The 12,789-nt window shown below is 44.7% G+C and overlaps 1 protein-coding gene across 1 annotated transcript in view; it reads right to left on the bottom strand.

Annotated features, from left to right (window-relative positions):
• The window catches only part of TULP4 (TUB like protein 4), a 198,080-nt gene that overhangs the window by 60,896 nt on the left and 124,395 nt on the right, over positions 1-12,789 (bottom strand). The window contains exon 3 of the mRNA XM_069598792.1: positions 6,901-7,029. Within this exon, the coding sequence (XP_069454893.1) occupies positions 6,901-7,029 (129 nt within the window). The remainder of the gene's footprint in view (positions 1-6,900; positions 7,030-12,789) is intronic.

The raw sequence follows: 12,789 nt of genomic DNA, 5'->3' as shown, positions 1-12,789 counted from the left end.
TATGTTTAAATGCATAAGAAATTACCAAACTTTTCCAAAGTGGATAAACCATTTTACACTCCCATTAGCAGTGTGCACGAGTAGGTCCACACCTCACCAACACTTGATGTTGCCAGTCTTTTATTTTAGCTATTCTAGGTGTGTAGTGGTAGGACACTGTTTTTAATTTTAATTTAATTCCCGAATGACTAACATGCTGAGCGCCATTTCATGTGCTTCTTGATTATTTGCACATCATCTTTTGGAACCTACCTGTTCACATTCCCTGCCATATATATTTGTATATCCATTCATGTTTACCTATTCATTATAAATGCATACATACATATGTAAATACACACACATACATACATTCACACACATTTACATGAGTCTTTTACCTTACTTTGATGTAAAAATTCTAGATACAATCCTCTATCAAAATATGTTCTTCAAGTAATTTCTCCCATTCTGTACCTCGCCTTTTCATTTTCTTAACAATCTCTTTCAAAAAGTAAAAGTTTTAGATTTTGATGAAGTCCAATGTCAAGTTTTCTCTCTTATGTTTCAGGTTTTTTGTATCCAATCCAAGAAACCTTTACATAACCCAACACTGCAAACCCAAGCTTTCCAGAAGTGTTATTTAGTCGGTAAGTTGTCTGACTCTCTGCAACCTCAAGGACTGAAGCATGTCAGGCTCCTCTGTCCTTCATCTTCCGGAGTTTGCTCAAATTCATGTCCATTGAGTCAGTGATGCTATCTACAATTTCATTCTCTGCCATCCTCTTTTCCTTATGCCTTCAATCTTTCCCAGCATCAGAGTCTTTTCAAAGGAGTCAGCTCTTCACATCAGGTGGCCAAAGTACTGGAGCTTCAGCTTCAGCATCAGTCCTTCCAATGAATGTTCGGGTTTATTTCCTTTAGGATTGGCTGGTTTGATCTCCTTGTTGTCCAAGGGACACTTAAGAGTCTTCTCCAGCACCACAGTTCGAAAGCATCATTCTGCAGTGCTCAGGCTTCTTTATGGTCCAACTCTCATGTCCATGACCACTGGAAAAACCACAGCTTAGACTATACGGACCTTTGTCAGCAAACGGATGTCTCTGCTTTTAATCTGTCACTGCTTCCACTTATTCCCCTTTTATTTGCCATGAAGTGATGGGACTGGATTCCAAGATCTTAGTTTTTTCAATGTTGAGCTTTAAGCCAGCTTTTTCACTCTCCTCTTTCATGCTCATCAAGAGGCTCTTTAGTTTCTCTTCACTCTCTGTCATTAGGGTGGTATCATTTGCATACCTGAGGCTGCTGATACTTCTGGCAATCTTGATTCCAGTTTGAGATTCATCCAGCCCAGCATTTCGCATTATGTACTCTGCACAGAAGTTAAGGGTGACAATATACAGCCTTGTCTTACTCCTTTCCCAATTCTAAACCGGTCATTTGTCTGAAGTTTGGTTCTAATTGTTGCTTCCTGATATGCATACAGATTTCTCAGGAGATAGGTAAAGTGGTCTGGTATTCCACAAGTGTGTGCTTTTACATTTATGTCTATGTTTCATTTAGAAGTTAATTTCTGCCCAGGGTATATGGTAAGAATCAAGGTTCTACTTTTTAAAATTTCAGTACAGATATTCAGTTTTTCTGCACCATTTGTCAAAAAGACTATTCCTAGTATGTCAACTAGACTTACTGTGGTGATCATTTCCCAATAGATACAAATACTGAATCATTATGTTGTACATCTGAAATCAATATAATGTTGTATGCTATCATACTTCAACTTAAAAAAAGACTTTTCTTCCCCTTACTGAATTACCTACGCATCTTTTATTTACCTTTGATTATCTTGTAATCTCTACCTTATCTATGGTTATGTTCAACTTTTCATTCATGAAATTATTTTAGGTTTTATCTTTCTTCTCTTACTCATGTCTTGCCAGCAATTTATCAGTTTCATTGATTTGTTTCCAAAGAACAAATTTTGGGGGATTGAACCTGGGCCCAGGCAGTGAAAGCACTGAGTTCTAATCACTGGACCACCAAGGAATTCCAGCAATTCTTAAATTTACGTTTTTGTTATTAACTTCTAACCCATTCAGAAATTATGGTCCGTAATCATGACACCTACCAATCAAAATCTGTTTTTGTTTTATTAACATCCTAAAATCCAGGGTGGCAAACTATGTCCAGTGGGCCAAATCTGCCATGCCATCTATTTTTGAACAGTCCAAAAACTATAGCTTTAAAGGGTCAGGGAAAAAAATTGAGAAGAATATTTTGTTATATGCAAAATTATATAAAATTCAAATTTTAGCATCCATAAACAAGCTTTTAATTTTATCAACAGAAACTTTTCTAGTTTCCTTTCTTGTTATACAGTACTTACACAATATCCTAAAGTGTGATTCCTAGTCCACAAAGCTTAAAATATGTACTATCTGCCCCTTCAAAGAAAAAATCTGTGAAACCTTAGAACATGATCAATTTTTGTAAACATTCAAATGATCCTTGGTTCTCTAATTGGTGAATTCAGAAACTGCAAATGTCCATTAGGTCAAGCTCGTTAACTATGTTGCTCAGATCTTCTAAACCCTTGCTGATTCCTTTTGTTGTTGCAACCTCTCAGTATATCAACGAATTTATCAATCTTTACTTTCAGTTCTATCAATTTCCTTCATGTATTTTGATATTATTAATAAGTATATATATATTTAAAATATCATCTTAGTAAACTACACCTTTTATCATTATGTGGTAGCACTCTACAAACTAAACATTACTTTCTATCTTTAAGTCTATCTTATCTGAAAGTAATATTTGCTACCCCAGCTTTTTTTTTCTGGATATATGCTCAATATTTTTTCATCCTTTTAAACCAGTTCACGTCAAGTTTCAGGTTAGTAAACACATGGCTATGTTTTAGAAATGCAATCAGTCAAGAATCTTCTTGATTGGTGAAGTCGGTACATTTACATTTATTCTAATTAGTGGTATTTTGATCCTGTTTCTATCACCGGAATTTACTTTTTCAGTTTGTGTGTGTGTTAGTCACTCAATTGTGTCTGACTCTTTGTGACCCCATGGACTGTAGGCTACCAGGCTTCTCTGTCCATGGGATTCTCCAGGCAAGAAGACTGGAGTGGGTTGCCATTCCCTTTTCCAGGGGATCTTCCCGACCCAGAGATCAAACCCGTGTCTCCTGCACTGCAGGCAGATTCTTTACCATCTGAGCTACCAGGGAAGCAGTCTGTATTACCTTTTATATCTTTTCTAACCTAAAAAGAAGTTGGTATCTATGACTTTCCCTGTTGCTTATACTTGGAAATGTTCACCTCCTTTAAAATTTGTAGCACTACTGGATTTATCACATTGCAGATAATAATAAAATAAATGAACAAACACAAAATAGGACATGAGCTTTTTGCTGTTTTCCCAGATGGGGTTATAGGTTGTCAGTGACCAGCATGTTTCCATCACGGCCATGGCAGAACTGTGTGAGATGACTTCTTGACCGCTCATCTGAAGTTACTGGAAAAATGCTGTTTGCTTAGGAAAACTCGGAATTTTGGTTTCTCTGTCCTTATGTTCCAACCAATTAAATTATTTAGTTTTTCTTAAGGACCAAAAAGATTTTTGACAGACACATTAATTCTGCAATAAAATTTAGAAGTCCTTTCATTTTGCAATGATAACGCTACTTATTTACATGCGGTTTAACTCATTTATCTTTGTATAAAAGGAGCAGCTTCTTACTAGAGGCTAAAACGTATAGCCAGTGATAAGTTGCTTCTCTGAGATACCAGCAATCTTACAATCACAAAAAATTGGTAATATAGGATGTTTATAGAAACTAATTGAGAGTATTAAATTAGGTCAGCACAGAGTGATAAGACTATATCAAAACTGGGAAAACAAAACCAGAGGAAAGGAGTCCCCAGTGCTATAATGGAAACAAGCAGAAAGCCCTTCTTTGTCAGTCTTTCTGATGCAGAGGTGGCCCGCATTCCTGCCCCGAAGAGAGCGAGCAGCCTGACAGCCCCTGCCCAAGGCAGCCTTTCCTCAGTCGGCCCGAGACCTGTGCCTGGCACAGCCGGCCTGTGACTAATACTATAACATAATGCAGGCACGCCTCCAGACTCATTTCTGAAATAAAGGACTCACAATCATTTCCTGAAAAAAGGAGTGATAAAGCTTCACTTGGCTTTTGCCAAATGTTTGGTTACTTCGTGACAATGAAAGGCACGCTATATAACAAAGATCACCTGTCATTTCTTCTCCAGAGTCTCACGGCTCTCTGGGCAGACTTCAAGGACGCACCTCCTCCCCCCAGACACTGCTGCCAGCACACAGCCCCTCCGCTCCCTCCACCAGTGAGTCATCGTCATCAGAGCGTGACGCTTCTCAGACAAGATGTGGCCGCAACAGAATTAAAAGCAACTGAAACTCCCCAAAATGCAAGCGCTTAACCATACTTGCTCAGTGGGTTCTGAGGTTTGCAGAATCAGAAGGCCCAAGAGCAAAACTATATAAAAATCTGGATCAGATCACAAGATACAGTGGTTACTTTGGATCAACCTGAAGGGTACAGGCTTTTGTGAGATTCTAGGTGCTTCCAGATGTTCTCTGGTCCACGGAAGCCCATTCACCTCCAGCTCTGAAGTTATCCTCTCTCATTTCTAAAACAATTTTCTGTAGCGAACTCTCAATGAAAAGAAAAGCCGAGGGACGGCGTTGGGGCAGAGACCACACAGCTACCACCAGAGAAGGCAGAAGCCTCACTCCTCATCACCAGGACACAGTTCGGCAGCACCCTGGGGCTGATGGTGGTGAAGCCCGAGCTCTATGGACATACCATGAACACATGCATTTCTGCTAAAGAGAAAACAGTTTATCGTCTGGGAACAAGACAGAGGTTTGGAGTCAACCCTGGGTTCAAAAACTTTCCTGGGTGAGTTACTCGGCCTCCGTGGCCCAAGTCCTTTCCTCCGTTAACTTAGAGTAACATCTGCCCAGCAGGGTTCCTGCGGAGACTGAGGGAAGGCCAGTACTGAGTGGTACCCCGAGGTCCCCCTTGCTGCCCTTCTCCAAGTAGTGCTTGGAAGACCTCATGTCAGCCAAGGTCTGAAGACAGACCTCACCCGATCGCTGGGCCCCTCTAGGGAAAGAGTTCACACTTCAATGGACGGGAGAACAACAGCACTCTAGAGACCTTCATGGGCAAGTTCAGGGAAATCTGCACTGGACAGAAAGCCATGAACAGCTGCTGCCTCAAGGCCTGAAGCTGGTCTCTGGTGATGACCTCCTGGTGACTGTTTAAGGGCAGGTACGCCCTGGGGTTGAGGTCTTTGGGTGTCAGCACCTCACAGTGCTTCAGGCACAATCACAACTCATGGGGTCAACCACCATGTCCAGATGGTGTCATAGCATTTTCTGTATTTAATCCTACGTAATCCTCCGAGTAGGGTGTCCCTGGCAGCTCAGTCGGTAAAGAAGCCACCTGTAATGCAGGAGACCTGGGTTCGATTCCTGGGTCGGGAAGATCCCCTGGAGAAGGGACAGGCTGCCCACTCCAGTATTCTGGGCTTCCCTGGTAGCTTAGTTGGTAAAGAAGCCACCTGCAGTGCAGGAGACTACAGTCATGGGGTCGCAAAGAGTCGGACACGGCTGAGCAACTGAGCACAGTCCTCCTAGTTATCCCTGGAGGCAGATACTGTTACAGTCCCAAGGGTACAGAAGAGCAAACTGAGGTACAGAAGTGAAGTGTCTCCTACAAGAAGTCACGACTGAGAGGCTGACTCCAGCGCCCACACTCGTGGCCACAAGGCCCACCTTCCAGGTGGCGTGAACTCCTCAGGGCATGGAGGTCTCCACATCTGTGGCTCTATTTCAGGTGAGTGAGCAGGCATAGGGTGGTTGCCATCTCTTCCTTCTTTCTCTCACAGGGGGATATAGGACACTGATAAGGCCTTCTTAGAGCCCGTCAAAATTAGTACATTGACCTTACCAAATAAATAAACTCACAAAAATAGAACACTGTGTTTTTACTGGGAGGTAGGTTTGCCTCCTGTGATGGTATCTACGAAGTTGCTCAGCCTAACAGTAACTGCTGATAACAGGTTCATTCCCTGCAATTTTCTGTCACTTCACCGGTCTGCATCTCTCAAAGTTGGTGAGCTCGTAGCTTCTTTAAGCAACAGCTGGGAGGAGAGACAGTAAGAATTCGTTTCCTTGTAAACATACAGAAAGGCAGTTGTGAAGACTATCTATCCCTACAGAGTCAAACAGTCTAAGAAAGCCCTCGTCAATAAGGTCCCGCGAGGACTCTGGCCTGGCAAATCCTCGGGTGGGACCCGAGTCATTATGCACCCGAGACAGGAGCTCCGTGCAGCTGCGCCCCCGGGGAGAGAGCCAGGTTGGCGCCATCAGCCACTGGAACCCACCGAGGGGTTTGAAACAGCACAGCTCGGCGGGTGTCCCGGGAGCAGTAGTTCCCCACTGAGTGGAGACAAACTGGCACTGGAAAGGAGGGGCTGAGCGCTGACCACTGGTGGCCCCCCTAACTGGAACCCGACAGAGCGAGGGCTGAAACTCGGCCTGAGAAGCAGGTGCTGAGAACGGCGGGTGGAGTGCCCCCACGAGAGCATGTGGAAGATGACAACGTGGGGAAAAACCTTCGCAGGGGTGCAGATACGCCCACGCCAGGAGCACTGCAGAGGGTCCAAGTCAACAGGGAAGCACAACACTGATGGTGCAAAATGACTTTGCAGATTTCAACTGCTCGGAACGTGCAGATTCCCACAACAGCTGCACGCTGGAAGATATGGAGGCGCCGTCCTTCCCCCTCCAGAGGAAGCTCGAGGAGCAGGCCCTGGCTTCACTGGCCCTCCTCTGCCCAGCCCGGAGGCACCTCCCGCTGCTCACCTGGGCCCCTCGGTCATTGACCAGCTCCACGGACCACCGGCCCTCGTACTGGATCCACACGAATATCCCGCCGTCCGCATCGCACGTGGCCAGCTTCTGGTATGGCTCGTTCCACCTCACCAGCACAACCTGGAAGATGACCAGGAAGACATTTACTGCAGAGAAGGAGCCCGTGGGCATGGAAGCTGTTCACGAAGTTATCAGACCCAGAACTAAAGAGAAAGTGCAGTCAAAGAAAGGACTCAAGGAGGATGAGAGGAGCGGGGAGAGGCCTGGGGGGCGGATCAGCAGAGGGAAGGATGGATGTGTCTCAGGGACTGGCCCACGTGTCAAGGCTTCTTGACAAACAGCGGGCATCTGAGCAAACCATAATAAACTCCAACACGAAAAACGGCCACTGCCATGGAAACAGAGCAAGCCAGGGCCTGCCTGTACCCCGACTGCCTCCCGCAGCACCAGAGCACTCCTCTGATGGTCCCGTGTGGTGGGAAAGCAATTTTCTCAAAATTCATTGTGTATCTGAATCGGGGGCTCTTTATTTAGCATAGAAAGAAGAAAGGGTGGGGCCTATTTAACCTCATTTTTTCCCCAAAGTGAAACTTTCTATGTCTTTTCTAAGACTACCTTATTTCCAAATAGTTCAGCATCTAAACACGCCAATTTGGAAAAAAATACACAGTAGAAATAAGTTGCTTGTGATTTATCACAGAGGAAAGATGAAGAAATAATTAACTTCAAAACTGATGCATGTAAAAACTTAATTTTTAAATTTGATAAATTCTGAATCTGGACAAATCATTTTCATCTTTCTCAACTATCACTCCCTCAGCTACAGGTGGACCCTGCTAGGTGGTTGGTGGCATCGGCCCTCACAGAGCCCAGTAAAACCTGCAAGGACACGGAGCTATGAAGTGGTCACAAGAAGACACAAAACCAGCACCTGGGGTCACTATGGGGCAGGTTCCAGAGTGTGGCCTGACCTGCCTGTGCTGGTGACTGAGATTTCATTTATTTAGCTCTTTTTAAAAACTCTGCATAAAGAGAGGAAAGGCTGCAATCCTCTGAGACCTGGCCATCATCAGCCAATCTAACCTGGTCAGTGGCCCCCATGCCAAGCGGATGCAAGCTCTCCACGGATGTAGGCACTGCCCACTACCTGCCGCTGGCCCATCTGACCCTGTCCCTCCGCCAGGACCGCCTGCCTCACTCTGGTTGCCGCTCTGCAGGTGCTGCCCTCACTGCCCCCCACCTCCTGTGCCCACAGATCCAGGCTCCCTCTGCCCCAGAGCCCTGGCCACCTGAGGGATGGATGGAGGCACCCTCGCCTCTGAACACTGATGCGCAGGAATGCCGCGAGCATGCCAAACAGCCCCGTGTAAATTATGAGTCTCATTCGGCTATAGCTTTGAATGGTGGCTGAAAACTATTGCAAGTAGGTTATTTTCAACTCCCAAAGGCATTTTAACAACAGCCAATAATACTGACTGACTGCCTATTACCAACTGTTAGGTTGCGAGGGTAGGAGTTAAGAAATCCTGGTCCGTGTGGAGTTCAGTTCACTGAACAGACATCACATCCTGCTCCACATGCAGAGCTGGGAACATATGACAGACAGGAGGTCGATGGTGAGGAGCAACAAATCCAGACCCATTATCTTAAAGCCTAGTTTCTAAAGGGGCTTCCCTGGTGGCTCGGCAGTAAAGAATCTGCCCGCAATTCAATCCCTGGGTCGAGAAGAACCCCGGGAGAAGGAAATGGCAAATTGTTCGAGTAGTCTTGCCTGGGAAATCCCTTGGACAGAGGAGCCTGGTGGGCTATACAGTCCCCTGGACCACAAAGAGTCAGACACGACTGAGAGACTAAGACTTCCACTTTTAACTTATTCTAATTTTTAAAATTCTATATTTAAATTACTGATCCAATTCTTAAGTGTCTTTAAACGTACCAAATGTGTCATAAAATCTAGAATTTCCAAGCAGCCAACTTCATAAACTTCTTTCAGACCCACTGGTGCCTGGCCCGAGCAGCGCTCACCACAGCGTGCCACAATCTGGCCCCGAGACACGCTCACCATCCAAGCCCACAGCGACTCGTGCATTTCAGAACAGTGTGACAAATAAGAATGTGATCGCTTTTAAACTATTTACGTTAAATACGGTGAACATTACTACTACGGTGAACTATCTACTATAGTCTTCCTTACAGATTAGTATTTTGATGACAAGGCATCATCATTCAGAAAACAGAGGCGAGTCCCATTTTCTATACTTTCGCCTTTTTCCTTTAACATGCATTGCCACATATGGTTGCATATTTAGTTATCATCATCAGTAAAACCTCTCCTTCAGAACAGCCTGCATAGTCACAGCATGACATGGACACAAAAGAGCAGAAGCAAAAAAAATATTTTACAGTTATTTCTAACATTAAAAATGTCTTGGTCTTGTGGTAACACTAGTGGGTGTTGGACAAACAAAAAGTTCACAGACTCGACTTCATCTTTTCGTAATTCCTGATGAGTTGAGACTCAGCAGTTAACAGAATGCAGCCCCCATCCACACACTACTTTGCTGGGAGTGTAACCGGTGTAATGGAATATAGGTGGGTTGCTCCCCTAAATTAAGAGAAATCTTTCCAGTGACTCTTGGTTTAAAAATAAAGTTTTCAAAGGCAGTGTTGTTTCTCTGAGTTAGTTTTCTCATTTCCTCTTTCGTCTGTGATTCCAAGCCGCCCGTCTTATCTCCCGGCAGCTTATTTCCTGTTCTCCCAATCCCTCCAGTCTGCCTGGCAGAGTCAGGACATACCAGAGTGCTGAGGAATTGCCAAGCGAGTGGGGCCAGCTGGGTTCTCAGTCGCCCAGATCACACAGGAGGGCGCTGAGTAGCTGCCCAGGCGTTCCAAGGCAGAGCCTTCCTTCCCTCTTAGAGGAAGATGGGGCTCCTCTTTGCTTTGGGCACAAAAGAGCTCCAGCATTAAGAATGTTAGGTGAAGTGTGCATTCTACTGAACAGAATATAAGTCAAGTTTTGACTTAGGTCTTTGATTATTCCCCCAAAATGTCAGCCTGTCACCCTCTCCAAAATAAGATTTCTATTGTTTTATAGTTATTCTTATCAATAAATACTTACGGAGGAATTCCCAGTAAAAATGCAATGCAGGTCTGTGGAAGGGCTCTTTGGGCTGTACTGTAATGCCCTCAATAAGTCACTTCACCTCCTATTCCTGGCACTATTTTTAGACAGAACAAAGCCCTAGTGTCAGCTAATCCACCTCAAGGATGTTCATCTTTTGAGACAGGAACCCTTCAAATGGTGTTGGTAGAAAAACTGATGCTTTTGAATTGTCATGCTAGAGAAGACTCTTGAGAGTCCCTTGGATAGCAAGGAGATCAAGCCAGTCAATCCTAAAGGAAATCAGTCCTGAATATTCACTGGAAAGATTAATACTGAAGCTCTAATACTTTGGCCACCTGATGCGAAGAACTGACTCATTAGAAAATAAGACGCTGGGGAAAGATTGAAGGTAGAAGGAGAAGGGGATGACAGAGGATGAGATGGTTGGATGGCATCACTAACTCGATGGACATGAGTTTGAGCAAGCTCCAGGAGTTGGTGATGGACAGGAAAGCCTGGCGTGCTGCAGTCGATGGGGCCACAAAGAGCTAGACATGACTGAGTGACTGAACTGATGATTCAAATGTTCCATTCTAAAACAAGGAAGTTAACCTCCTATATCTGGAAGAACATAGATAGACTACAAAAGCACCTGATTCTCAAAACAGCCGGGTACCTGGAGCAGGCATTCCCATCTTCATTTTATAGAAAAGGAAACAGGTTCAGAGAAGTTCCTTTGCCCAAAGCACCCAACTGGCGGGAGGCAGAGAAGGGCTCGGAACCAGGCACACTCATCCCTGGTTCTTTGTATCTTCCTAATTACAAAGTGAAAGTCAGGCATAATCATTTTAGGAGCCTATTTTGGGGGGAATATTGATTCATGCTAGGGAAACAATTGTATTCGTGAAGAATACTCAAATGGTTTTTTAAAATTAGAATGCTGAAATATCTAGTCTAGAATTTTTGACCATCCAAAATGAGCTGCAAAAAATTGTTCAGAAGGGCTTCCCTGCTGGCTCAGTGGTGAAGAATCCGCCTGCCAATCCATGCAGGAGACATGGGTTCAATCCCTGGGTTGGGAAGATCCCACACGCCGTGGAGCAACTAAGCCCATCTGCCGCAGCTCCTGAGGCCCCAGTGCCCTAGAGCCCATGCTCTGCAACAAGAGAAGCCGCTGCAGTGAGACACTTGCGCCTCTCACACACAGAGCAGGCCCTGCTCACCATAGCCAGGGGAATCCCATGCAGCAACACAGACCCAGCACAGCCAAAAATAATCATCAATAGAAAATAAAGAAGTGTTTTACCGTTGAGAAAACTAGAAAAACAATCTTGGGGCAGAATCAGGAGACATAAGCACAAATGATGAGAAGCCCGTGAGAAGTACGTGAAAGAGAACTTTCTAACAAGGAGCAGGAGTGCTGCCTATCCGTGGAAGGGGCTGTCTTCAAAAGGAACCTGAAACACTGGAAACAAGAGGCGGGGCAGCCAACTGCCAAGGGTACCTGGGAGCAACTCATCTAAGGGGGTGTGGCAGGGGGACTACAACTAGGGGACCTCCATATTACCATCCATCCAACTCCAAGATGACAGATCAAGGTTAAATGAGGCCTTAGCATCAGTGATGTTACGGCCTCAAAAGAAAAAAAAAAGGCTGATTTAAGCTCTTAAGCATCTACCAAGTGATAAACTGCCACTAAATTCACTGAAGGGAAATTCAATTATTAAAGTAGTTAACTTGGCTATTTGAACTAAGGTTTTATATATTATATATTATTAGTACTCTTTGTCAACCAGGTGTGTATTTTAGTGATTTATAATACACGTAACCTAGTAGATTAATTTTCAAGATGTTCCTCTCCAGCTCTCAGAGCAGCTAAGACGGCCAGATTCTCAGCATCTTGCTCTTTAAAATCCCTATCTCTCAGCCCAGCACACCGAGCATTTGGTCAGGAAACAGCACTGCTCCGGGCACACGGCTAGGCTAACAACTGAAGACAGAACCTCAGCTCACCCCGTGACAGGCTGATGCTGACCCCAGCCGACAGCAGGCCTCTCAGCTCCGGGGAGCAGGCCACAGCTGGAACCAGGAAGCTTCTCACTGACCACAGAAAGCCCAAGCGGCAGTCTGCTCTCTAACACCCTGCAGCTTCACTGTGTCTGAAAAAGGAAGTCAGCCTAGACCATTTCTGAAGATCCCTCCAGCTCTAATACTTTGACACCCTGAATTCTATTTGGACAAGTACTAAACAAATATGGCATACCTACTCCTAAGTGCAACATCCTACAAAACTTAAATACTGATATATTTACCCCCCAAGAGAAACATCTAGCACATGGATCACGACATACCACCTGGTAAGAGGGTGCGTAGTTGATGGGAGGGGGTGCAGCTGGGCGAATATGTTATCATAATTTGATTCAGAGTCTGACACAATATACAAGTTTCTTCCTAAGTGCTTGCTTATGATTTTTAAAACATGAGCGATATTGCATTCTAAGTAATTAGTTCAAGAGTTACATAAAAACCGAGTTTCCATGTATAGTGACAGTTAATTTCATGTGTCAAGTTCACTGTGCCCCTTTGGATTTTGGAGGCTACATGCCCCTAATTTGAGTGTGACAATATGGCCTGTTTACCTAGTGACCCAAAAGGCTGATGATTTTGAGTGGGGTCCAGAAGAAGAGAGAGCTCCTCATAGATCAGGCCACCGTGTGATCTGCTCTGTGGCCCAGGTCACGTGATACAGCAGATTCAGTGGTACCCAAAGCATCAGT

The sequence above is a fragment of the Ovis canadensis genome, chromosome 8, assembly GCF_042477335.2.
Source record: "Ovis canadensis isolate MfBH-ARS-UI-01 breed Bighorn chromosome 8, ARS-UI_OviCan_v2, whole genome shotgun sequence".
Lineage (NCBI taxonomy): Eukaryota > Metazoa > Chordata > Mammalia > Artiodactyla > Bovidae > Ovis > Ovis canadensis.
This window is presented reverse-complemented; position numbering and strand designations above follow the sequence as displayed.